Source organism: Macaca mulatta, chromosome 3, assembly GCF_049350105.2.
Source record: "Macaca mulatta isolate MMU2019108-1 chromosome 3, T2T-MMU8v2.0, whole genome shotgun sequence".
Lineage (NCBI taxonomy): Eukaryota > Metazoa > Chordata > Mammalia > Primates > Cercopithecidae > Macaca > Macaca mulatta.
In genome coordinates, this window is record NC_133408.1 from 10351263 (window position 1) to 10379086 (window position 27824).

At 39.9% G+C, this 27824-nt stretch overlaps 2 protein-coding genes across 15 annotated transcripts in view; one reads left to right on the forward strand and one right to left on the reverse strand.

Moving 5' to 3' along the window:
* TTC3 (tetratricopeptide repeat domain 3) overlaps window positions 1–17471 on the reverse strand; it is a 120068-nt gene extending 102597 nt beyond the window's left edge. Inside the window, exons 1-6 of one of the 3 annotated variants that reach the window (XM_015132904.3) lie at window positions 17376–17471; window positions 3007–3161; window positions 2518–2560; window positions 2050–2200; window positions 1510–1597; window positions 293–346 (exon numbers count right to left, since the gene is read on the reverse strand). In XM_015132904.3, the coding sequence (XP_014988390.2) occupies window positions 293–346; window positions 1510–1597; window positions 2050–2200; window positions 2518–2560; window positions 3007–3150 (480 nt within the window). In that variant the 5' untranslated portion in view covers window positions 3151–3161; window positions 17376–17471. Of the gene's footprint in view, window positions 1–292; window positions 347–1509; window positions 1598–2049; window positions 2201–2517; window positions 2561–3006; window positions 3162–17268 lie in introns of all 3 variants that reach the window. The other 2 variants (XM_077995759.1, XM_077995760.1) reach the window with 2 other exon arrangements.
* On the forward strand, window positions 13299–27018 carry PIGP (phosphatidylinositol glycan anchor biosynthesis class P). 12 transcript variants are annotated; one of them, XM_077995768.1, is made up of 6 exons: window positions 13299–17641; window positions 18205–18308; window positions 18912–19282; window positions 21445–21517; window positions 23681–23799; window positions 25080–27018. In XM_077995768.1, exons 1-2 carry the CDS (start codon window positions 16895–16897, stop codon window positions 18211–18213), a joined length of 756 nt encoding a protein of 251 aa, XP_077851894.1. In that variant the 5' UTR covers window positions 13299–16894; the 3' UTR covers window positions 18214–18308; window positions 18912–19282; window positions 21445–21517; window positions 23681–23799; window positions 25080–27018. The 12 variants fall into 12 exon arrangements, with proteins under 12 accessions (XP_077851894.1, XP_077851895.1, XP_077851889.1 ...); XM_077995769.1 differs by having other exon boundaries at window positions 19219–19282; XM_077995763.1 differs by lacking the exon at window positions 18912–19282 and having other exon boundaries at window positions 13299–17677.
* Window positions 27019–27824: the final 806 nt, after the last annotated feature.

Here is a 27824-nt window from a genome sequence, read left to right on the forward strand (position 1 = left end):
ACCAGAGGCCTAATAATTTCATTTGGGGAAACATAAGCCAGGTAAATAATCTAAAAGAGAAAAAGAATCAACTTGTAAAATAGGCTCAAAATTATGCTATGTACATGGGTTAAAAAAAAAGATCCAAACCCCCAAAATGAGGAGTCTGCTTAAGGAAAATATAGAAGTCAATACTACCAAACCCCACATATAGAACATTGAGCGTATGGACTCAATACAAGGGGAAATGAGCAGTGAGGTAACTGCCACTCATCCACAGTGGCTGTGCCAGGTTCTGTGTTTAACCACTTACATTTTCTATTTTACAACCAATTCTCAATAAGCCTCCAATGAGGAACGAATCATTCTGAAAAATAAAAAAGGACATATTTTTTCCTTATTCAGTCAATTCTACTTGAATTTTCTAATGGAAAAATGGCCTACATTTTAGTAACACTACTATACGTACACAATAGTACACTTCCAACAAGCATTTACATGACCAAGTTACCCCTTAAGACCCTAAGACAAGAAATTCCAAAATAGTCTCCCATAGGGTTCTAGTAGTAAAATAACTTAGTGTAATCTTTAGACATGCGAGTTTTTTTTTTTTTTTTTCAGACAGGGTCTCACTGTATCACCCAGTCTGGAGTGCAGTGGTGCAATCTTAGCTCACCACAACCTCCTGCTCCCAGGCTCAAGCAATTCTCCTGCCTCAGTCTCCCAAGTAGCTGGGATTACAGGCACGTGCCACTACCACCCAGCTTATTTCTGTATTTTTAGTAGAGGCGAGGTTTCAACATGTTGGCCAGGCTGGTCTCAAACTCCTGACCTCAAATGATCCACCTGCCTCAGCCTCCCAAAGTGCTGGGATTACAGACAAGAGCCACTGTGACCAGCCGACATGAATTTTCAAAGTTCATTGCGCTAGGCCAGGTGTGGTGGCTAACATTTGTATGTTACTGCAAATAACTACTGCAGAAAATAAACATCAGAATGCCCTTTCTAAATTTAATAGTACCAAGAACAACACTTGACTCCATAACCAACTGAAATTTAAAAAGCTATCCAACAGCTTTCAAAAAAAATTTTAAAACCACAAAAACTCTCAACTTATCTCAACAGTGTAAGGAAGGACACCTCCTCAAATCTGCCCTGATAGTCTACCTACCCAAAGACAAAATATTTGTTGATGGTGATGTGATTTTATATCAACAGAGCACATCACTTTCAGAACCGGTGGCAAAGGTTTCTATGAACCCATGCACCGCTTTCTGTGACAAGTTCCAACTTCTATCCTTTAATGACAAGATGCAGTCCTGGGCCCCAGCGTAGAACCCTGACAGCAACCATCTCACTGATCTCTCAAATACTGAGCACGCACTGATGGATAGCAGATTCATCTCAGGTTAACCAAAACGAAAACCATTACCTGTTAATTGCTATAAATTAGTCATATGAGTCTAACACCATATAAATGTTTATTATTTAAACCAAGGGCTCAGGGGGAACCTACATTCTACCACTTACAGCAACTTTCTTTGCCAAATCCACAATATCTTCCATCAACTCAAGATGTTGTAATTTCTTCAAACTTATCTCAGAAGCACGTGAATTGCTTAAAGACAAATTTATTTTTTAAAAGATTAGATTATCATATATACAAATTCATTTAACTTCATGCTTAACTATGTATCTCAAACCATTAAAAAAATAAGTTCTCTTTTTCTTCACTCTAGGTAACAATAACTAAGCTATTTATTCAATGAACAAAATACTGTATCTTTTTCCTCTCTTCTGTACTATAACACTGATATTTATAAACAAACATGTTAATTCTTCCTGACTCAGCTTCTAGTCTACCATCTAGTACTATTCAGAATTTCACTGATTATGTTACAATTATTCATTCATATCCAAATCTCAACCTTTGTTTTTTCCACCCTATTAGACAAAAGTTGAGCAGCATACAAGAATAAGACATAAGTCTTCCAGTGAACTTGCATTCCTTTGTATTGGGTAACATGCTTACCACTGCCCATACAAAATGAGTAACATATAGTAACTTACTTGGCGTCCACACAGGGATGCAATCGTGATATTACAGAACTGTTTTGATGTTGAAACAGAAGTGGCCAGAAGATGTTTATTTTAATGGCATCACAATAATCTTGCAGGACAGAAATTGGTTTACTACACCATATACTGCAGATGTCAAATTCTTAATTTAAAAAAAAGTTTAAAATTAATGTTTGTGCCTCATTTTTTAATGAATCAACACTGTTAATAGTAAAAAGGCAAAAATGGATATGGAGAGGGAAGAAATGAATGAAGTATTTTAGCCTGTTAAATGTTAAGAATATTTAAGTGCTGGCTAAAACTCTATTTTAACAAAGAAAAGTTCTGACTTCTAGTGAAAAACTAGTAAGAATACATGTTTAAAAGGCATAGAAATCTGTTGTATTGTTATGACAGGATGGGTGGACCTCCCTTTATAGTATTTCCATATATTAACATTAAAAATACCAATGTACTCACCTAAATTCCTCTCACTTTGGATATAATCTTTATATTGCATACCCTAAAAAGAAGAAAATTATTTTTATTTGTGTCTAATAAAATGGAAAAGTACAGTTCTTGATTTTTGATCTAAGGATTACCAGAACTAACCAAAGAACTTTCAGTGGACATTTATTTATATTATAGCTTCAAACACATCTTCAGCCAATGAGGCTTAATTTGAGACCCTTTTTACAGTGTTTCCTGAGTTTGCTTCTATGGCTCTCCCCAAGAGCTTTTCTAATTCCCTGTCAGAAAACCACCTTTTGCCACCACTTGTCTTCTGGCATTCCACAATCTTATTTTTGAGCCAGTGCTTACTTTCCCTTCTCAAATCAACTTTTCAACAGCATGTGTACCTCCCTGTCAAAATGCACATACCACAAAAACATCTTTACTCAGAGAGCCCTAAACCAGAAAACCTTCAGTACACAATGTCAAAAATGAAAAATTAGCAAACCTACTTACCACCCCATCACAGTAAAGCTGAGTCACACGAACATAATCATTGCTCATAAATTCAGCAGCAAAGACACAATCGTCCACGTCAGGGCAATCTTCTAACAAGGCATAATCTGTCACAGTGAAATCTCCCTCAGCAAAATTGTCCATGATGCACAAGTCTAAGGAGACAACACAAACTCAAGTCAGTAATTAAATCATTTGAGATGACAGAAGAAAGTTTTCCTGGCTTCTATGGTATATTAGAAAAATACTTGGAACCTATGTCCCAAGGAAATAACTTCTACCAGAACACTGAGCTCCGAAAGATTCTCGTCCCCATTCTGCTGACTTTTCCCGACTCTCTCCAGATAATTTAATCTATTTCTTCCTTTCCTTAGGTTCACATATTCACCATCTCTACTCTAAGTTAATCTGTTTACATGTCTCCTTTAAATGGAGGATCACTAAGGGCATCTTATTTATCTCTGTATGTGCCTAGCACATGGTAAGCTCTCAAATAAGTGTTTGCTGAATGAAGAAAAGACATCTTCCCCTTGCTGCACTTGTACCCTACCTGCTTTTACTGCATTCTGTGAAATGTGCCATTTCATCATACACAAACTGTTATATTCTCAACCTCAACTAAATCCTGACTCCGCTGAGAACTTTCCTATCAACTGCTCATATTTTCCTACTCATCTCGCAGTGTGTTTCTATCTTGGGCAAAGGAGTAGGGCTAGAGTGGTACAGGGGAAGTCTGCCAATCTCCTAACTCCTCAAGGCAGCATCCAGACCTTCCATCCTCCTATCGACTGCTGCTTCTAACGCTCTCACAACTACTGCAATACACAATCAGCACTGCTAAACTGCAAAAAGGAAAAAACCCTCACATTATCAAAAGCCATGTTTTAAAAATACTTATTTCAATGGGGGACCACGGGGGTTAGTGCTAAAGTTTCAGACTAAGGGTTTTTTTTTTTTTCCTGAAGAAACTTTAATAATAAGGATTTTTATAGTTATCAGAGAATAGCTACATAGGCTAAACATCACTGAAAAATGCACCATTTTATTACTTCTAGCTCTTGCTCATATAATGGCTTTCTTTTCCTATCATCGCCAGCACATCATTAACACTATTCCTTGTACCTCTCACTTCACCATTATTATCCTACTATTGTTAGGATAAACCAAGTTTCTTCTTTCCAAAGCAAGACCACCACCAGTCCTTGAAATACAAATCTATTTATTTAATCAATCCATCTCATGATGTCCAAATTGCTGTATGAAAACTTCACAATCTCACAAGTGAAGAATAATAACAATCTTCCTAGCAAATTATTTGTACTATGTGTCACACACTGTACCAAATGTTTTACATGCATAATTTCACTAATCCTCAAGCAGTTCTTCTTAGCAGGCACAATTATCATCATCTCCACAGTAAAGATGGGAAAACGCTCACTTAAGTAATTTGCTCATGTCACCAAGCTAGGAAGGATTCAAATCCAGTCTTTAGTTGCCATAGCTTCTGTTCTCAAACACTCTCTTTTACTACATCTACTTTTCCTGTCATTGTCACCCATTTATCTCTTGGTTACTGTAATGTTTCAAGATCACTGGCAACTAGTTCACAGTGTTTTTCTCTTTCCTCCAAATTCTGACATCATCCCAGCCACATCGAGGTCCATGCACACAATATTCTAGCCTTGTAGTTTAACAACCTCCTCAACTAACATGAACTTCACTGCCTACCTCACTAGGCTCTCCCACCCGAGAGTGACACCTCAGATCACTACCTGGGTCAAAACCAGTTGTAAAACTTTTTATTAACTCCTCTCTGATCATAGCCAAGAGTCATTATGGCTCATGTCTTCCTGATTTCCTACCACAGCCATTCTTCAACTTCATCAAGAACTCTTCATTTTTCACCCATCTGAATCCTCCTTCTCATTCACTTTCGGTCTCCTACGAATTGGTTTCCACTTCGACCTTTCAAGGGAAACTGCTTTCATGAAGATCACTAATGACCTTCCACAAAAGACTGCTTATCTATAATGTCTAGAACCTGACCTATTTTGCATGAATATTTCTAGAGTTTAAAAAAATTTAACTCTAAAAGTGAACCATGACCAGAAAACATAAGATACTGGATGGAGCACCCAAACTATAGCACATGATGTGAGGTATATGCTAAACTCACTTGTCTTACAAATTTTTTTGGCATAAAATACAGAAAGAGCCAAGAACTGTCACAGCCCACACATCATGGCGTCAATTACAATACAATTAATGCGCTCATACCTGGCAGACTGATACTGGTCATTCAAGTCTGGCAAATCTCACTGGTAACACACACAGCACCAATTGTACCGTAATTACGACACTGGGGTAAATTTTATTTTCTATTTTTTGTTTGTTTGTTTGTTTGAGACGGAGTCTCACTCTGTCACCCAGGCTGGAATGCACTGGCACGATCTCGGCTCACTGCAACCTCCACTTCCCGGGTTCAAGCGATTTTCCTGCCTCAGCCTCCCAAGTAGCTGGGATTATAGGCGCCCACCACCACGCCCGGCTAATTTTTGTATTTTTAGCAGAGACAGGATTTCACCATATTGGCCAGGCTGGTCTTGAACTCCTGACCTTGTGATCCACCAGCCTCGGCCTCCCAAAGTGCTGGGATTACAGGCGTAAGCCACCACACCCGGCCTTGTATTTTAACTAGAGAGGCAATGTGACAAAGTGGTTAAGAACATGGACTCTGTAGCCAAGACTCTCGGCTTGAATCCTGGCTCTCTTGTTTCCTTGGGTGTGTGATCTTGGGCAAGTTACTTAACCTCTCTGTGCTGCTTCTGTGTTTCCTCGCATAGCAAATGGGGATAACGATATTACCTACCTGATCAATCAGTTAATACATGTTAAGTGCTTTGAAGAGTACCAGGTATATGGGAAATGCTATAAATACCAGCTATTATTAACATTAACGTTAGATGAGTATTTTGAAAATCCACTGTTTGGATGCTTCCAGCTAAATAGTCTACCTTAATTGCTAAATCCAAAGAGCACTTTTCAGCTTACAACTTACTTGACACTGTGGACCACTTCCTCCTCAGAACTCTTCATTTGGACTCCAAAGACCATCTTCTCCTGGTTTTCCTCCTATTCGTCTGGCTGCTCTTCCTCAGTTTCCTTCATGGGCTCTTCTTCTCCATTCCCCGCCACCCAATGTCAACTCTCTTTTCTTCTCACTCTTACTCTCTCCTTGGGTGAATTTATCCACCACACCCATGACTTAACACAGCACTTTCTGAACTTGCATCGTTTGCATAGCTTCACCATGATTTTTGCCATTTCCATGTATCACATATACTTTTAGTTAGTATTTCCCTTTTATTGAGCTCGCTTGGCCTAAGTGATGATGTCCATGATTATCAAAGGTTAGATGTGCAAGTTATGTTTCTCATACACATTAAATTCCTATCTATTAAAATTTTTTCAAGTGCTTATCTATGTACCCAGTTTAAATTATCTCATATGCACTACAGTAAGCAATGGCTTCCAAACTTCCAAATGCTGAAGACTCCCAAATCCTTCCAGGCGAGGTTGTATCTTTTGACTTCTAGACCCTACTAGAACTACAACAGGATCTTAACCAAGATGTCCCACAAGCCCCTCTGAATCAGTAAGTTCAAAAACAAACATCTTTTCCTCAAAAACAAACATATGAAACCAAGTTCTTTCCTCTTTCTGTATGTTGTTTATCAGTTAATTGTTCCACATGCCATTTTACTACCCAAACCTAAACCCTGGGAGTCAACCTAGTCTCCTCATTCTCCTTCAACATTTCTGTCCAACTGACCACAAACTCTTGTCATTTCTGCTTCCCTAAGAAATCTAAAATTAGCACACAAATACTTCTTCATGCCCAGTGCCACTGCCTTCACTGTTTCTCCTCTGAACTAATTTAACAAGCAGTCTCCTAACTGGTCAGGCTTGCCTTCAATCTTGGCACCCTCTAAAACTCTGATCATGTGACTGTACTGCTTAAAACCATGCAACAGCTTCCCTTCAGCTTGAAAATAAAGTCTAACTTCCCTAATATAAGCATAGAAGGCCTTTTGTGATCTTGCTCCTGCTTTTATCCCCAGTCACTCCACAACACACAACCTAGAAGCCAGTCATACCCCAGTCCTTCCCAAACAAAACTTATTCTGTAACCACCTAATGCTATCAGTTCTTAATACCCAATTCCAGGAAGCATTTCCTGATCTTCCCACTACGATCAAGTTGATTTTTGCACCTCTTCTCTACAAACAAGAGCACCCTACCCATGTCTCTGACAGCCGTTTTCACACTGTTTGGCCATCACAGGTTTCTCTCTGTAGGGTCACTGTGGATCTAGAGGATATACTGTGCCATCCACTTGTCATCTGTACTGCTATTTACTTAATAGTTTTCTTTAGGATAACTCAAATCTTAACTTAGATGCAAACTAGTTTTAATAGAAATGTTGATATCACCAAGAAAGCTTGTTTGGTACCATAAAATTTTTTCTAATATAAACAAAAATATACTACTAAAATTAAATATTAAAATAAAGAGCTTCTGACCCCATCAGTTATGGTGAACTAGGCACTCTGGGGGAAGGTACTATTGGGAGGAAAAAGGTAGATCCTAGATTTAAAAAAAAAAAAAACACTTTTTGGATGATTTTGCTGAGACCATAGAAATAGGGGAACATCTGAAGCCACCCTCTCCATGCAAAAGCAACAAACCTTGAGCTAGAAATTAAACTTGGCTACAGTTTAGTGCTACCAGTGGTGGTACCAAGAGCAGTAGTAGGATCAGGACACTGAGCTCTGGGCTAGAAGCAAAACGTAGGAACTTAAAAGTGATGCCACCTAAACTTCCTAGCTCCCAGACAAAGCCGATAGAAATGCTTTCAGAAAGAAAGCATCCCCAAATTAGACTCTCAAGATTCCCACAAAGATCAAACAGAAGTTCGTAATCAATGATCACCAAACACATGAGGTGACAGCTACATTGAGGGAGAGACAACAGAAGAAAAAAAAAAGGCAATTAAGTTTAGACATCCCCTCCCCAAGGATATCAGACATTGGGAATGTCTGATATAGTCTACAGAATAGCTATAGAGTCATAAAAATCAGCATATAACATGAGAATGTGAAGAATGACTGAGCATATCAAAAAAGAACCAAGCAGAACTTTTAGAAATTAAAAACGTAATCGTTAAAAGAAAAAAAACAGATGGGACGGGTTCTAACCCATCCCAAAAAGATCCTAACAGAGGATATTAGGCACAGTTGAAGAGAAAATTGGTGAACTAAAATATATGCCTTATGAAATTACCCAGCACTGTAAATTCTGGTAAAGAGAAACAAAGAGATAAAAAATATGAAAGACAAAGAATAAATGATCTGGAAACAGTTTAGTGTATATATATATATCCAGTTAAAGTTCCAGCAGGAGAGAAGAGATTAATGAGACATAATATTTAAAGAATACAGGGCTCAGAAACTTCTAGATCTCATGAAACACAAAATGCAGAATCATGAAACACATGCATCCAAAATAGGATAAATATAATCTCTATCTAGTCTTAGAAGTGAAATGATGTAACACGAAAGACAGAAAATCCAACGTAACTAAAAGAAAAAGGACATTTTCTTCAAAAATGCATAAATAGGCTGGGCGCAGTGGCTCACGCCTGTAATCCCAGCACTTCAGGAGGCTGAGGCGGGCAGATTTTGAGGTCAACAGATCGAGACCATCCTGGCCAACATGGTGAAACTCCATCTCTACTAAAAATACAAAAATTGACCAGGCGTAGTGGCAGGCGCCAGTAGTCCCACTTACTCGGGAGTCTGAGGCAGGACAATCACTTGAACCCGGGAGGCGGAGGTTGCAGTGAGCCGAGATCGCGCCACTGCACTCCAGCCTGGCAACAGAGAAAGACTCCATCTCAAAAAAAAAAGAAAAAGAGAAAGCATAAATAAAACTGGCAGCACACTTTGCATAAGCAACGGTAGACTAGTATTCCTATCCTACTGACTGAAAAGAAACACCAACCTACAACTGTACATCCATCAAAATGATCTGTCAAGAACAAAGGTAAAATAAAAATACTTCTAGATTTTTTTTAATATCTAAAACTGAGTCAACCACCAACCAAGACACTTGGAACTTACCAATTAAAAGACAGAGGTTGTCGGCCGGGCGCGGTGGCTCAAGCCTGTAATCCCAGCACTTTGGGAGGCCGAGACGGGCAGATCACGAGGTCAGGAGATCGAGACCATCCTGGCTAGCACGATGAAACCCCATCTCTACTAAAAAATACAAAAAAATTAGCCAGGCGAGGTGGCGGGCGCCTGTAGTCCCAGCTACTCGGGAGGCTGAGGCAGGAGAATGGTGTAAACCTGGGAGGCAGAGCTTGCAGTGAGCTGAGATCCGGCCACTGCACTCCAGCCTGGGTGACAGAGTGAGACTCCGTCTCAAAAAAAAAAAAAAAAAAAAAAGACAGAGGTTGTCAGGTGAGATTAAAAGAAAAATCCAGTAATATGTCCCTTATAAGAGATATTTAAACTGTAAGGACACTTAAAAAAATCAAAGTAGGCCGGGCGCGGTGGCTCAAGCCTGTAATCCCAGCACTTTGGGAGGCCGAGGCGGGCGGATCACAAGGTCAGGAGATCGAGACCACAGTGAAATCCCGTCTCTACTAAAAATACAAAAAATTCGCCGGGCGCGGTGGCGGGCGCCTTAGTCCCAGCTACTCAGGAGGCCGAGGCAGGAGAATGGCGGGAACCTGGGAGGCGGAGCTTGCAGTGAGCCGAGATCACGCCACTGCACTCCAGCCTGGGCAACAGCGTGAGACTCCGTCTCAAAAAAAAAAAAAAAAAAAAAAAAAAAAAAAAAAAATCAAAGTAAAATGAAGGAAAAGAACATTCCAGGTAAATTAGCACCAAAAGAAAGATGGGATCAGACAAAAAGCCTCTAAGACAAAGAAGCAAACTTAGAGAAGATCACAATATAGTGAAGGTTTGAGCCACTAGGAAAACAATGTTAAGCTTGCACGTAGCTAATAAAAGTCTCAAAATACAGAAGAACAAAAATTGTTAGAACTACAGGAAATCTGTTAGAAACTAGTAATGGCAGGATATTGCAACACATTTCTCTAAGTTAAGATACGATAAACCAAAATTAATAAGGATAAAGACTACCAGAACTACACAAGTAACAAGTTTTACCTAATAGACACTTAACAATTACAGAATATATATTCTTCACAAGAATACACAGAACAGTTCTAATAATTCACTATGTACAAGGCCATAAAGCAAGGGCAAAAAAAAAAAAAAAAAAAGATGTTAAAAAGATAAAACATTCTCTGGCAACACAATTAAGAAATCAATAATTAAAGGAAAACAATACAGACACATTTGAAAATTTTACAACGTCTAAGAAACTCATAAGTCAAAGAAAAAATCAAAATAGAAATTTAAAAAATACTTAGATTTGAAAGTTAATGCAAATACTATAAATTAAATTACGTTAGATAAAGCGAAAATGAACTTTGAAGAAGTTTATAGCCTTGCATGCTTATACTAGGAAATAAGAATGTTGAAAATTAATGCTAAGTGTGTAATTTAAGTGAGAAAAATAGTTAAATAACAAACTGAAAGTAAAATGAAATAATAAAAGAGAAAAAAGATCAATGAAATAAAAAACAAATAATAGAACAAATTAGGCCAAAAGTTAATCCTTTGCCAAGATTTAAAAAACGGACAAACTTTTAGTAAGACTGATCAAGAAAGAGAAGTCAGACATAAATAACATTCAAAATGAGAAAAGGGGAACACATACACAAATAAAACATATTAAAAACAGAATTAATGCCATACCATGAGCAGTGGCTCACGCCTATAATCCTAGCACTTTGGGAGGCTGAGGTGGGCGGACCACTTGAGGTCACGAGCTTGTGAGCAGTCTGGCCAACATGGTGAAACTCCGTCTCCACTAAAAATAGAAAAAAATCAGCCAGGCATGGTGGCGCACTCCTGTAATCCCAGCTACTTGGGAGGCTGAGGCAGGAGAATCTCTTGAACCCGGGAGGCGGAGGTTGCAATGAGATGGCACCATTGTACTACTCCAGCCTGGGCAACAGACAGAGACTCCATGTCAAAAAAAAAAAAAAAAACTATAAACTTCATGTGAAGAACTTAAAAATTATGATAAAAGGACAAATTTCTAAAACTTACCAAAACTGACTAAAAGAAATAGAATACCTGAACAGTCCTATGACTATTCAACTAATTACTACTAAAATTCTATGAAGAAAACATTAGATCCAAATGACCTTATAGTTAAGTTCCACCAAGCTTTTAAGAAACAAATCACTCCAATCCAAACTCTCCCAGGGAACAGAAAAAGAGCAACTACTCTCTAACTCATGGTATAAAGTTAGTGTAACTTTAATACCAAAGTCAGATAAGACAGCCAATAAAGAAAAATGAGAGGTGATTCTAGTCACAAACAGACACAAAAATCTAAATAAAATACGAGCAAATTCAAACTAGTAGTTCATAAAAATACAATCTATAAAGACCAATTTGGGTTTATGTCAAGAAAGAATATAAAAGAAAATGAAGTTTTAAATCTACAAAATGGAATTCATTACATTTAACAGATTAAAGGAGAAAAGACACAAGATATTCTCAACAAGTGCAGAAAAGCAAGTGACAACTGCAAAGACATCCCTAACTTAATCAAAGGTATCTACAAAAATTCATAGCAAATGTAATTCTCAGCGGAGAAATATTCTCCTTAAAATTGAGAACAAGACCTCTATGCCCACTCTAATCGCTTCTAACGAACAACCCTAATCACTTCCATTGAACGTAAGTATAAAGTATGCCAGCACATTTAAGACCAAAAAAATGAATAAATTAAAAGCAAAAATAACTAGAATTAAAGAACTAAAACTGTCACTATTTGCAAGTGATATAATTATCCACACAGAAAACCCAAAGGAATTTCAGAAAAAAAATTAGTAGTAAGTTTATCAAGTGGATGACTAAAGGGTCAATATTTTAAAAAATTCATTAAATTTCTATTTAACAATAAATAAGTTAAAATATTTACTAACAATAAATAAGTTAAAATAGAATCTTTAAGAGTACCACCATTTATAATAGCAACAAAAACAATAACATCAGAATCAACATATAAAAAGTAGATCTCTATGGAGAAAATCATAAAACTACACTAAAACCTTACATAAATAGAGATACATACCATATTCTTAGATAAAAAGGATCAAAATCTTAAAGATTTTGATTCTCCCCCAAACTGATTCAATTAATTCCAATTAATACCCAAAGGGTTATTCATGTCATGTAACAAGTTAATTATTAAGAACAAATGACCAAAAACAGGTGAGATTAAAGTCCTTCCCAGATACCAAGATTTCAAGTAAAACTATAGTATTAATGATTAAGACAGTGTGGTATGAACACAGAGACAGACAAGGTGACAAGTGACACAGAAAGGCAAGCCAAAAACAGACCCATGAAGGTAGTAACTAAACATGTAAAAGGATGGCACAGCAGATCACTGGTGATAATTAGAACCACACAGGAAAAATGAATGTGGATCACTATCTCACAACATACACAAAAATCAATTCCGGATGAATTACGAACTTAATTGCGAAAGATATCATTTTAAAACCTCTAAAAAGAAATAGAGGAATGTCTTTATAAGCCCAAGGCAAGAAAGGTTCCAATTAGATTATGATAAGATTAAGAACTTCTATTCACCAAAATATACCATAAAGAGTAGAAAGACAGGCCACAAACCAGAAGATATTTACAATGCACATAATCAATGTTACCAGTTTATCCTTTTTAAAAGACAACTCATCAGAACAAAGGGTAAAATATATAACTAGATATTTCATAAAAAGGAAACAAAGACAGTTCATAAACATACAAAAGATGCTCAATCTCATTAATAACAAAAAAATGCAAATTAAAACCACAATGCATCATTTCATACCCATTCCATTGGCAAATACTAAGTCTGACAATAACAAGTGTTGGAGAGGTTGTAGATCAACTGTAACTCTTACACACTGTTGATCAAAGTATATAAACAGACAAAACTGCTGGCCAAAGTACAAACTGATACCACCCCTTCAGAAAGCAATCTGACATTATTTTGTAAAGCTGATCATTCATACCTCTTGATCTAGCAATCCCATTTCTAACAAACAGCTTACTATAGTGGTATGGCAGTATTTCTTTCTCTTTTCTTTTGCTTTTGCTGCTGAACAAATTAACATGGTGGTATTCCAACATCCCCCTCCCTTTTTTTTTTTTTTGCTCACCAACCACTAAAAGTGCTTTTTAAAATTACATACCCTTTACCCATTAAGGTGACATTTTAAAAATATCACTATTAGATTAAATAATTGCAAAGGGTGAATTTGACTTTCTAGAATATCACAGTAACATTTTAAAGTAAAACTGATATCTCATTCTTTTAAATGTATAATTATTACCAGCATATGGTTGGCCAAAAAATATACCCTGATAATATAAAAAATGAAACTTTATTGGAAATGTATCTCTTAAGGAAATGGATGGGGAAGTGCCAGGATTAAAAGAGGCTTTCCCTAACATTTTAAAGTATCCCTTTGTAGGCCGGGCACAGTGGCTTAAGCCTGTAATCCCAGCACTTTGGGAGGCCAAGTCGGGTAGATCACCTGAGGTCAGGAGTTCAACACGTGCCTAGCCAACATGGTGAAATCCCGTCTCTACTAAAAATACAAAATTAGCTGGGTGTGGTGGTGTGCGCCTGTAATCCCAGCTACTTGGGAGGCTGAGGCAAGAGAATCACTTGAACTTGGGTGGCAGAGGTTGCAGTGAACTGAGATCGTGCCATTAAACTCCAGCCTGGGCAAAAAGAGCAAAACTCCACTCAAAAAAAAAAAAAAAATTATCCCTTTGTTCTCCCCAAGGGAATTTTCCCACTTAGGGCAGTGCCACAGCAAGATTCCACAAGAACCTGTGGTTTGCCTTTCTTATGTAAAGTGCAACGTCAGAAACATAAGGTGAGAAAGTAGCACTAGCAGGAAGCCGCAGGCATTACCAATTTTAGGAAAGTGTACCTATGGAATGTAATGATCTAGAAACTGATTCATTAACATTATTTGTACCCACACACTCCTTAGCAAATCTTCATTACTACTCTGGGGCTCATATACCCCAGTGTGAAAATTAGAGAAATTCTTACAACTGTGAACCAAAAAGTATGTACAAGAATCTTCATAACAGCAAAACCGAGAAACAACCAAAATGCCCATCAACAGAAGAATGCACACACTGTGTTATATTCACACATGGAATATTACACAGCAGTGAAAATTAATGACTTACATCTATACCCAATATTGGTAACTCAGAAACATAACATCAAGTGAAATAAGCAAGTCCCAGAAAACTATACCCAATATGATTTTTTCCACTCAAAAACAACAGAAACCATACAATACATTTTTGAGGGATGTATACATATCTGATAAAATCATTTTTAAAAACAAGGCATGATATACACAATTCAGGATAGTAGTCACCTCTGGAAGTAAGCACATTCAATATTGGTCATTTTGATAATTAGATTGAGTGGTGAATTCATAGATGTTCATTTTATTGTTTTGCTATACAGCTTGCATATGTTTTACATATATTTTGAATTTATCAAATACTACAATAAAATGGAGAGGAAAAGAAAAATTTTTTTAAACATTCATCATATGAAAAAAATACTTATAATTAAATCACCTCATCTGCCACTAAAGAGGTACATATTTAACATATCATGAAAATTCTATCTATACATCAACCATAGGAACTGACATGCATTAGGTATACAATAAATGTTCATTGGAATTACTCTTATGAGAACCAAAGGAGATAAAGACTAAGCCAATTAGCTGCAAGAGATAAATCCATAGGCTGACACAGGGCTACAAAAGAAGCCAAGGTGGCTACGAGCAAATTTAGCAGCAACCAAAAGTCGTAAGGAAGCTGGTCAGTAAAGAGACGGCAAAAATGTAAAGTCTAATAACATATAAAGTGTTAGCAGGATTGTGAGGAAATGGTGTTCTCACTCAACACCAGTGACAGTGAAAATTGGTACAACCACTTCGAGAGCTTCTGTGATATTTGGTTAAGTTGAAGATGCACATAGCCTACAATCCAGCAAATCTACTACTTAGTTGTATTTCCTACAGAAAACTTCCAAATGTGTGCACAAGCAGACAAGTACAAAGATATTTATTGCAGGACTGTTTTTAAGAGTCAAAAACCGAAACAAGTTCAAAGTCTATCAACAGCGGAATGTATAAATAAATATGGTATATTCATACAATGCAATTCTATACCAGCAATTAAAATGAATGAACCAAAGATATCACAGTTATTCAATTTGTTCATACATCAACCTCAAAATATGATGCTGAGCAAAAAAAAAAAAAAGCAAGTTGCAAAAAGGCATGTATATTTTAATACCATTAAAGTTTAAAAACAATAGAATATATTGTGTGTGGATTCACCATGATCAAAGTATAAAATATGCAGAGTAAAGATATACACAAACCTCAACGCAGTGGCTATCTCTAGAAAAGGAGGGGAAGGAACTGAGAGCAATTTTATTTCTTTAAAAAAAAATCTGAAGTAAATTTGGCAAAATATTAAATAATCACGTCTGTAAAATCTGAATCACGGATTGGTTAGCTCCCCCCTCTGTATCTGATATTTGAAATATTTCAAAAATTAAAAAAAAAAAAAGGAAAATTAGACAATAAGAAAATTGGGCAGAACAAAGGCACCAAAACGCAGCCCTTGCGGCAGAGCATGAAACCTTGAGCAAACGGAGCAGTAGCTGGTTCCCTAATGGGTTTGAAGTTTCTTACCCTAGGTATCCTTATAATATATCCCATTTTCCTTAGCATAAATCGCAAATTTCTTGCAACAAAAAAATGTCGTAACTAGAGTCGTAGTTATAAGGAAAACGCTCCCTCCGCAGGAGTAAAATCTGTAAGATTTCTACCTCGTTTCCCTCGCCAGGATGTTGGGCAAAATGGAAAGAGATTTAGGTGAATGCCATAAAATACTCTATAAACCATTAAATATCATCAAGAACGGCTAAGGACAGCATCGCCCAGCAGGCGTGTGCATATATTTTGAAAGGTCTCTGCAACTGAGGGGGTTCTGACGTCCAGGGCGCCTCTGTTTGAAAAGGCACGGCGAACTGGTACCAGCCCAAATTCACCTGTCTCGGCTCCATTTTTTATCTTTGATCCCTCTATTCTGTGCCCTGAACAGGCTGGCTGAAGAAGCCACACTGGCAGCGTCAACACTGCGGAGCAACTGGCAGCGTCAACACTGCGGAGCAACTCGCCAGACTCGATCCTGTCCACCCCCCTTCCCTTTAGCGTCTGTGGGGGAAGATGCTCAGAAAGAGGCGCGGGGGCGAGGGGAGCGGCGAGGTTACCCCCCTCCTGGGTCCGTTCCGTAGGGACAGGCCCTGGACTGGACTGCCAGTTCACACGAAAACAGGTGACAACAGAGTCGTGAACACACGCACACACAGCAAGGGATGTGCACGAACGTTCACGAACACGCACCAACGAAACCCGCACACAAGAGATACCCACTCGACAAAACTAAACCCGCACACATGAGATCACGCACTCGACAGAACCCATGCGCAGACACTCTGGGGACACTCGGAGACACGCGAGGACGCACACTCGCGCGAGCAAGGCTCTAGGCGGGGGTCGCGATTACAGGAGGCGCGGCCACGCGCGCTGGGGAACGCGCAGCCCACAGACATGGGCAGTGACACAAAGGGGGGGCCACCCGCGAGGCCGAAAGCGCCCCCGCAGCCGCCAGGGAGCGCGGACACCGACACAAAGGGGGCCACGAGGCGACACGCGAGCGCGGGCCCCTCCACCCAGCAGGGGGTGTCAGCCACGCACCGGCCGAGGCACGGGCAGCGGGGGAATGCGCACAAAGCGACTACTCCCACCCTCGCTCCGGCATCCCAGGGCCTCGCTCGCAAAAGGGCACCAGACCAAGGGGACAAACCCACTGGGGCAGGCAATAGCGGCCACACCCCCTCATTGCGCGGGGCCCCAACCCATGCAGACACACAGCGGGCACCGCAGCGAAGAACGCGGGGTGACGCGCACACACCCACACTCACCACACACCCACGGAGGGGGTGTGGAATGCCCCACTCCCCCGGCATCTCGGCTGCAGCGGGACAAGGTGACATCCGGGAGCCCGGCCGCGCGCCGGGTGTGCACTCACCCGGGCCCGCCGCCCGCGAGCCTCGGCGCAGGCAGCAGCCTCCGCCGCCGCTGCCGCCGCAGCCGGCACCTCCGGCCCTCCACGTCAGCCGACGGCGGGAGGGAGTGGGCGGCTGCGCTGAAGGGAGGTGCATCACGTGGGCGGGCAGCGCGCCTGCGCAGTCGCACCCCACCGCCCCCTCCTTCGCCGTGGCGATTCGCGGGATCACGCCGGCCTCGTGCCGCCCGGCTCCCACCCAGGGAGGGTCCTCGTGCGCCTGCGCCAAGGTGGGGGGTGTCGTTGCGCCTAGGCCTTTCCCTCAGGTTTTCCTCTTTTCTCCCCCACTGCGGCGCCTGGTCGGCCCTTGCGCAGAGAACTCAGCGCTGAGGTGGCCGAGGTGTCGAGAGGGGCCCGGGTGGGCGTACGAAGGACCCGAGGTCGAGGGCCCCCCCATACCCTGCCTCGAATGAGAAATATAAATCTCCACGAGTGGGCAGGGCCCGGGGCCTGGGCGCCGCGACCCAGCAGGCCCGCGTGCTGGTGGGCGCCGCGCGAGCCTTGTTCCCTGCCCTCCCCTCCCACAGGGAGACCACGCTGGCAGAGCTGGAGCGCGCCTCTGTCCCCCCGAGCCCCTCTCGCTGCCCTATCCCCCGCCACCCCTTCTGTTGCGGGGCGCGCGCCAGCCTGGGTGCCTGTGTGCGCGCGAGGCGGGGGCGCGGGTTGCGGACGGGGGCGCGGGAGGCGGTTCTGTGCGGCGGGGGCCGTGCCCGCGGCGGAGCGATGGGGCGAGAATGGACCAATGGTGCCTGGGAGCACCTCGCTGATGGCTGATTGTGTTCCTTTTCCACAGGTTGTCTAAAGCCCCAGGAAAAATGGTGGAAAATTCACCGTCGCCATTGCCAGAAAGAGCGATTTATGGCTTTGTTCTTTTCTTAAGCTCCCAGTTTGGCTTCAGTAAGTACTTTCCTGATGGATGGCCAGGGGCTTTTTCTGGCGTTCAGTGACAAGGGAAGAATCCATTGGTTAGACTGTGTACACATGAACTGTTGATTCTTTCTCCCTATGTCTCTTTTTAAGAGAATCTGAAGGGAACTCGTGTTTGTTGAGTGTTCTGTGTGCCAGCACTAGCCTAGGAGGTTTTAGTCTCTACAAATATTTATACAGCGCCAGACGCGATGGCAAAGTGAATAAAGCCTGGTCCCTGCCCTTAAGGAGGTCGTGGTCTTGTGGAGGAGACAGATGAGTAAATCTACAGTTAGTGCTCAGTGTCAGGGGAGCACGGTGGAGAGACATTGAAACCAGACTGGAAAATCAAGGCTTTTACAGAGGCCTTTCCCCCGGCACTGATGCTGGTTAGAAAAGAGTAGGAGAGAGGGACGACGTGGAAAGGCCGTGAATGAGGGCGTGAGAGGGTTTGGACCCGAGGAGCTTGGTATGGCACCAGTGTGCCCTGTGGGGATCTGGGGAACAAAAGAAGTAGCCCAGAGAAGTCAGGTTGAAAGGTGTGTCCTTTTCGTCCTGGATCTCCCTTAATCCCCATAACGTTCCGTTTTACAGATACGGAGACTGACGCTCACTGAGACACTAGTATGCTCAGTCACACAGCAAGCCCCAAGTCTCTCCCCAAAAGGATTTGGGAATTTTGAGGCACACAAGAGGGAGAAAATTGAGTGCCCCTGATCCAGCGTTTTGCAACTCTTTGGAAACTAGGAAAGTGGAGGAGTGGTAGTACTTCTGAACCCTAACTAAAATATATCAGCCTGCACCATCAGTACAGCTTGCAGATGAATGTAATGGCCAGGCTGTTACAACTGAAATGAAGTGAAGAAGTTACAACTGAGTTCAAATTCTGACTCCTCCACAGATTACCCATGTGAGCTGGGACGCTCAGCAAATTTTTTGAACCTCAGGTTCCTTATCTGTAAAAGGTTAGTGATAATGATGGTTATTAAATGCTTATGACACATGAAACAGTTCTATGGGGTAGGTTCTGTTATTATTGTCCTTTAAAGATGAGCATCCTGTGGTTTCAGTAACTTACTCAAGATTGCAAAGCTACTAAATGATAGGCCTCTAAATTTGAACCCAAATACACCGACTGACTTCACTCTGCTGCCTCTTCTGACTGTTGTGAGGATTAACCGGGGTAATTTATGTAAAGCATGTAAAATAATGCCTAGGAACGGTTAAGGACTTAAGTGTTAGCTACTGATGTTATTGTTAGCAACTTTCGTAAATCCTTGTTCAAAGAATGTATCAAGGATTAGAAGCTATATGAATAAATAAAAGCAATCACTTTAAGACTTAAATTCTGGCCAGCGCAGTGGCTCACGCCTGTAATCCCAGCACTTTGGGTGGCCGAGGCAGGCATATCACCTGAGGTCGGGAGTTTGAGACCAGCCTGACCAACATGGAAAAACCCCGTCTCTACTAAAAATACAAAATTAGCAGGGCATGGTGGCGCATGCCTGTAATCCCAGCTACTCTGGGAGGCTGAGGCAGGAGAATCGCTTGAACCTGGGAGGGGGAGGTTGCGGTGATCGAACCATTGCACTCCAGCCTGGGCAACAAGAGCGAAACTCTGTCTCAAAAAAAAAAAAAAATTAAATTCCATGATACACACAACCAAAAAGTAATTCAAGTATTTATTGGTGCTTACCATGTGCCAGGCACTGTTACAGGCTAGGAAGGACCAAAACAGCCAAAAATGCCCTGCTTTCATAGAGTTTTTATTCTAACGCTGGGGGGAGATAGTCAATGGACAAATTAAATAAGAAAAACGTATACAGTATCAGGTGATAAAGTACCATGGGGAGAAATTAAGCAAGGGGAAGGAGGATACGGAGTGGAAGGAGGGCCTTTTAATGTGCTTCTGTGTCATTTATTTATTTATTTATTTTATTTATTTTATTTTTTTTTTTTTTGAGACGGAGTCTCGCTCTGCCGCCTAGGCTGGAGGTGCAGTGGCGCGATCTCGGCTCACTGCAAGCTCCGCCTCTCGTGTTCACGCCATTTTCCTGCCTCAGCCTCCCGAGTAACTGGGACTACAGGCGCCCGCCACCACGCCTGGCTTTTTGTGTTTTTTAGTAGAGATGGGGTTTCACCATGTTAGCCAGGATGGTCTCGATCTCCTGACCTCGTGATCTGCCCGCCTCGGCCTTCCAAAGTGCTGGGCTTACAGGCGTGAGCCACCGTCATCTTTTATTACTCATTCATGAGCACTTATCACAATGTAGTGGAAATATCAATTTTCTCTATTCACCACTAGATATTAAGTTTAGGGAGGGCAGAAGCCATCTCTTTTGGACTCAATATTGTGTCTCACACTCCTGACATACAGAATTCTGTAATACATATTTATTAAGAAAAGAATGCATCATCACTGATGTAGTAGGTAGTTAAAATTTGTCTCTGCCGCTTACCTTGGGTAGGTGATGAATCCTTTCTAAGCTTCCATTTCCTCATCAGTTAAAATTGCGTACTTGCCTCAGAGGATTGTCTTGGAAGATTATCTTAAATAATGGGTACAGAATGCTTGGAACTGTGCTTAACCCAGTGAGTGGTCAGAACTTAGCCATTGTTGTTGTTATGGTGGGATAACAGTAAAGAGTGCTGCAGAGATTTGGGATTAAGGAAAATAACATTGTACTCTGGGAGATAAGGCAGAAGCTCAACATGTGGTGGATGAGAACTAGGATAGGTAAATTTCCCTTTGAGCAACTAAATGTCTATAATTACTTCAACCTTGTGGGGATGAAGTATTGAACACTTACTGCACATAAAGCAAATTGCTAGGTAATAAGGATTACAACAATTGCTAGGTCGTGATTTGTGTCCTTGAATTGCTTAAAATATAGTGTGAAAGTTAAGATATTAAAAAAATGACTTATACAGTAATTATAAGTATTATAAGAATTGTACAAAGAAGGAGCTAGAAGAACTGAGAGGAGGAAAAAATCATTTGTGAATCAGGGACACTTCAAAAGAGCTTTCTGTTTTATCTGAATCTTAATAGATTAATATATTAGATATATGTCTTACTGACTCGTCCCTCTTTTTTTTTCTTTTTTTTTTCTTTTCTTTTCTACAGTACTTTACCTCGTGTGGGCCTTTATTCCTGAATCTTGGCTAAACTCTTTAGGTTTAACCTATTGGCCTCAAAAGTAAGTTTAATGTATTTCTTAAACGAGGATATAATTAATGCTATTTTGAGGAATCATATCCTTTCTTAAACCTATCCAAATCTTAAATATTTATTCTCCTAAAATTCATCAATAGCCATATCGAAATTGAAAGCTTTTTAAAGATCGCTATTGATACCTCTCTAATTAAAGATGGTAGCATGAACATGCATGTTTATCTCCATCCATTTCCTCCAAAAATCTTTTTAAAATGACCCTACAGGAAAAAAACAAAACAAAACAAAAAAAAAAACAAGATATAAACCACAGAAACAATAGGATAGCAGAAAAGAGTTATCAACCACATTTTGGAAAGTGGATTGTGATAGGTGAGAAGTAACTGCCTTTGTTTCTGTGATTTTCACATTGCTGAAGTAGTGAAGCCAGCAAGAATATTTGTGCCCTAGAACTCCAGAATAGCTCAGACATTGGGGTACCAGGTAGCTCTTTAATTCTGGGTTAGACTGAAAACATGTTTAAAGGCTTCAGCCTTGAAGTCTCCCTCTCTCATCCCTCAAAGCTGGGAGACCTGCCCTGCCCTCCCCTGCAGAAAACAGGAGTTTTACTCTCTGGCAAGGTTGAGTAAGAGTCTCTAGCATGGGGGCTTCTTAGTCTGAGTGTGGGAATGAGGCATCTTACTGAAAACAGGGAAGTAAGTGAAATCTGCATGGCTTAATGAGAAGGTTTACATCCTCCTCCATCTTCCCTCTTGGGACTTCCAGGCTTATAGACCCTACTCCTTACAGAAAAAGATAGATAGTTATTTCCTGAGGAAGCTGACCAGCCCAAAAGAAAGGATCTATAATTTCTGACATTTAGAGGACCCCAGTAAAGTGGCCAAGTCTCTTAGAGTGAGGCTCACCAGTTGACCATCCCTGCCCACATACAGATAGTGCTCCAACTCACTTGTTAGCACTTCATTTTTAAATATGAATGGACTACTCTAAGTTACCAGACATTAAAATAAAGCCTCTAGCATGAATTGAAAAAGCAGAAAAGTAAAGGGAATTTGAAGGAAATAGAGATAATGCAGGAAACAGAAAAAAAATTTTAAATAACATAAAATTCTCAAAGAGGTAAGAAAGAATTATAACTATGAAACAAGAAGAAAATGCTATGGAAAAGGAATGTTCAGGAAATTATTGTATTTGGAAATTGTAAACATGATAATTAAAATTTTAATTGAAAGATTGGAAAATAAAGGTAATCTCTAGAAATTAGAACAAAAAAATTGAACACAGAAGAAAGTATAATGGTTAAAAATCTAACTATTAGAAGTTCCAGAAAGAGAAAATAATAGAGAACAAATCATTAAACAAAACAAAACAAAACCTGGCCAACATCTTAAGACCCCATTTCTACAAAAAAAATTAAAAATTAGCCAGGCGTGGTGGTGTGTGCCTATAGTCCCAGCTACTTGCAGGGCTGAAGTGAGCTCAGGAGGTTGAGGCTAGTGAGCCGTGATTGTGCCATTGCACTCCAGCCTGGGTGACAGAGGGAAATGCTTTCTCAAAAAAAATAAATAAATAGCACTCCATGTACATAATGATACTGAGAGGCATAATAGAGTCCTGTCAGAGAATTTGAGGCTCTGGTATTGGTGGACACATGGAAAACCAAGTGAACGGACAAAAAGATGTAATTATTCTAGAAAAAAACCCAAAATGTTGTGCAAGAAAATATATAATAATAATGCACTGAGATCTTCATTACAAACTTGTTTATATAGTTACAATTACTTCTAAAACCTGCTGCTATAATGAGAAATTGTGATGTAAGTATAGAAGAGAAGAGGATAGGAGGAGGTTAATTCCTCATCTCCATATTAGCAAGTCTAGAGAAAATGTCTGTAATGGAAAAAATGAAGAAATAGTACTATGCGCATGTTTTGTAACAATGAGGAGGTAGGTACCAGAAGACAGCTCAAGTGCTCAAAGCATTTCTTTTTGGAGAATGAGACTCCAAGGTTGAGATGGTGGGATAGAGGACTGCACTTTTTCATTATAAGTGAAACTATTTGTCTCTATGTACACGTATAACTTTATAAAATTTAAATTTAAAAAACGTGTTGGCTTTGTGACTGACTCTTGAGAATTACAGCTTTTTTAAAGTGTCTATTATGTACTTTAATATTCTCTTTGGCAGATACTGGGCAGTTGCATTACCTGTCTACCTCCTTATTACTATAGTAATTGCCTACGTGCTCTTGTTTGGGATTAACATGATGAGTACCTCTCCACTTGACTCCATTCATACAATCACAGGTAACTTTATATAAAAGGAAAGTGCTGGGGCAATGAAAGAGTAGAGTATTAGCACTTTTACCCAGAAAAGCAACAAAGAACAGGCTGCATAACACGGTCGTGGTGCATTCCTGTAACCCCAGCTACTTGGGAGGCTGAGGCAGGAGAATCTCTTGAACCCAGGAGGCAGAGGTTGCAGTGAGCCAAGATCGCGCCACTGTACTCCAGCTTGGGCGACAAGAATGAAACGCCATCCTAAAAGAGAACACACGTATACACACATTGGGACAGTAAAAAGAAGCTACTAACAGAAATAAATACAAACTTATACAAAAGGAAATATTTGCATGAAGGAATTAAGTTCTGATGAATATGCACTAGCTATATTCATGGAGGAAATAAATTATAATGAATTATAACACTGGTTAGCAGGCGTATGTTCCTATAAAATGACAAGTATATACTATATGTGTCTATAATATGTTCCCATTAACTTTGCCTGAGAGAAACTTCTTTTATCCTGAACAGACACTGTTGATCAAGAGATAGCAAATAGTACATGCAGACCTTGTTCAGAAAAAGGACTTTGGGGGTGTGTATCCTCCTAAGGATCGTTGTGTACTCCTTATTCCAATTAGGTGGATAAAAGAGCCACAACACATTCTTCTGGTTTTATTTTTTTTTTAAGTTCTTTCAAGTCTAAAGATGAAAATAAATCAGACTCCTGAGCTTGGTTAAATTCTAGAAAGTAAGGTATTTTTTAAGTTCCCTGGTATGATTTTTCAACTTTTCAAAACCTTTATTAGCCTCTACAATTTATTTCGAAAATCAATTCTATTATTTTTAAATGTCTTTCTAATACACTGCATTCCATGCATTCTTAGGAATTGGCAGCAAATAGATAATTTGTGCAAAGAGGGGAAATTGTTAAGTTTGCATGAATATTTATACCAAATGATTTAATAGTTTTGTGGTGTTGATTTAAATACATTTTCAAGGCCTGGATATAATTCTGTTCCCATGAGAAATGTGCAAATGAGACTTTAATCATCATTGTACAGTTGATTAAAATACTAATTTCTTTCCAAGTTAGAGATGAAAAAAATACTTTACCAATTATGTTTTTATTTTAATAGGGACATTTCTTCTAAAGACAGGATTTATCATTTAATTATGTTAAACATGATGTTTGTCACTATCCAAACATCGGCCTAGTAAACTATGTGGTGGGTCTCCATCAGACACAGAGACTGTAGAAGAAATTGCTTGGGTAAACAGAACTTTTTGGTCTTTTCTTACAGATAACTATGCTAAAAATCAACAGCAGAAGAAATACCAAGAGGAGGCCATTCCAGCATTAAGAGATATTTCTATTAGTGAAGTAAACCACATGTTCTTTCTTGCAGCCAAAGAACTTTACACCAAAAACTGAACTGTATGTAACCATACTAACACCAAGCACGTATTTATTTATACATTTTTGCCATTATAATTTTGGCCATAAATTAATTTGACCATCTCTCTTATTAATAGAGAAGTAAAAAATGTCAGTTGACCTTCTCTTAGATTATATTCAATGAATATTGTAAATGTTCTGAAGTATTAATTGTTAATGAACAGGATAAATCCAATATTGCATTACCATATAGCAGACTTTAAAAAAAAATCAGTGTCAGTATAATCAAGAAGTTCCTCCAGAGAGGCATTTATATTGTAATTTGCAAAGGGCAATGGTGTCCTTCCTCCTGTTTATCCTGAGGGGCCCAGAATTCAAATCCTTAGTTTTGGGGGAGGGTACATTTAGTACTTGTGCCATCAGATTTATGTCTAAGACACAAATATTTGTTGAGGACTCATTGTGTACCAGGTATTTTTCTAGGCACTGGTGATGAAGTAATGGTAAGATTCTTTCTCAAAGAGCTTACATTTTTAGAGGCATGGTGAGGTGACTAAGCAAATAAATAAGGAAATGTGATTTGATGAGTGCTATGCAGAGAATTAAGATAATGTATTCTAGAATGCAAAGGGATGACTAGTTCACACTGGGTGGTCAAGGAAGGCCTCTCAGAGAGAGGCTGTTGGGATCTAAGTATAAAGCAGGTGAGGCAAAGACCATAAGGTGGGAAGGAGCTTGGTGTGTCCTAAGAACAGAGAGAAGACTGGCATTGGCCTTAGAGCATACCAAACGAGAGAATGTGGTCCCAGGTTAGCCTGGAGAGACCGGGCTCAGATTGTGAAAGGCTTTGTAGGTCAGTGTAGGAAGTGTGGACTTAAATATAAGTGTGATGAGTTTGAGGCACTTTGGGATCAAGCTGTTGGGAGTCTTGAAGGAAAAGAGTGACATAGCCTGATTTCTGTTTTTTAAGTCATTCTAACTGGTGAATGGAGAATAGATTCAGAGGAGGAGCTGGGAAGGGGACAATAACCATATCCTTACCCAGTAAGCATGAGATAGATAACATGAATCTGCTTTTCCTGTTCCCTAGTTTGTCTCAGTTCCTGTTTTATTATGGTGAGAGCATGTCACCACACTTAAGAGCAGTATGAGGGGACTGGACGTAGTGGTTCACACCTGTAATCCGAGCACTTAGGGAGGTTGAGGCAGGTGGATCACTGAGGTCAGGTGTTGGAGACCAGCCTGGCCAACATGGCAAAACCCCAACTCTACTAAAAATACAAAAATTAGGCGTGTTGGCAGGCGTCTGTAATCCCAGGTACTCAGGAGGCTGAGGCAGGAGAATTGCTTGAGCCTGGGAGGCAGAGGTTGCAGTGACCCGAGATCGTGTCACTGCACTCCAGCCTTGGCAACCGTCTCAAAAAAAAGAAAAGCAGTGTGAGGGAACCAGCCAAATCCAGCAAGTATAGAATGGTAAATAAATCATGGTCTGTTTCTACAGTGGAACACTACACAGCCATGCAAACAAGAATGCATTACTTCGCTACCTAATAATATGAATTAATATGGCCATAACATTGGGCAAAAAAAAGCCAGACACAAAAGAATAAACTACTGTGTGATTCCCTTTATTTGAAGTGCAAAATCAGCAAAAACTAATCTATGGTGGCAAATATTAGAATAATGGTTACCTTTGGAGAAGAGTATTAACTGGGAGGAGGCATGAAGGAGCCTGCTGGTGAATTGAAAATGCCCTACCTCTTGATCTGGGTGGTGGTTATGGTTACATGGAGGTAATACATGTTTATTAAAAATCATTAAATTATTAAGATTTCTGCTTCTGATGCAAGTTACACCTCAATAAAAAGGGGGGGAAAAACAGTACCAGTACCAATGCCCACCTCCAGAAAATGTTGATTAATTGGTCTGGAGTAGAGCCCATCGGGGTAATTTTTTAACATCTCCCAGATGCTTCCAATATGCAGCCAGGGTCGAGAATGACTCCCTTACATGATTGGACTCCCTTATGTGACTAGACTTAACTGAGTTTTAGTCAAGCAGAGCAGTAGCTGTAAGCTTTGAAAGAGAAAGCCAGCAGTTATCCGAGCAGTTCCCTCCCATCTTTGTGAGACTCCTGCTCATGTCAGCGGTATTCCCTTGTCTTCCCCTAGGACCGGTGATGGACCTGAGACGGGTTTGAAATGGGTCAGAATAGAACCTTCATGGACTCTAGTGTTTTACTGCACATTAAGCCTGAAATTAACTTTTCGTTCTGGTTTCCAACCACTCTGTCCTCACAGGTCATGAAAGGAACACCAATGTTTTGCAAACTATGGGCAGCAGTGTTTTTGAGGGTCATGATTAGTTTAGTGCAGCAATTCTCTACCTTTTTTTAAAATCTTAGGACCCCTTTATTCTTGTAAAGAGTGAGAGCCCCAAAGACCTTTTGTGTATATAGATATATTTTAAAATTAAAATAGAAAATTTTTAAGTAATTGTTTATAAATAATCCATTACCTTTTAGTTATAAAATTAATTCATATCACATAATTAGAAACAAAATTTCTGTTACAGAAACATTTCGCCCAAATCATTGTTGTAATACTAAGCTGATTCTAAAAAGACAAATTTAGCATAAACATATTTGTGA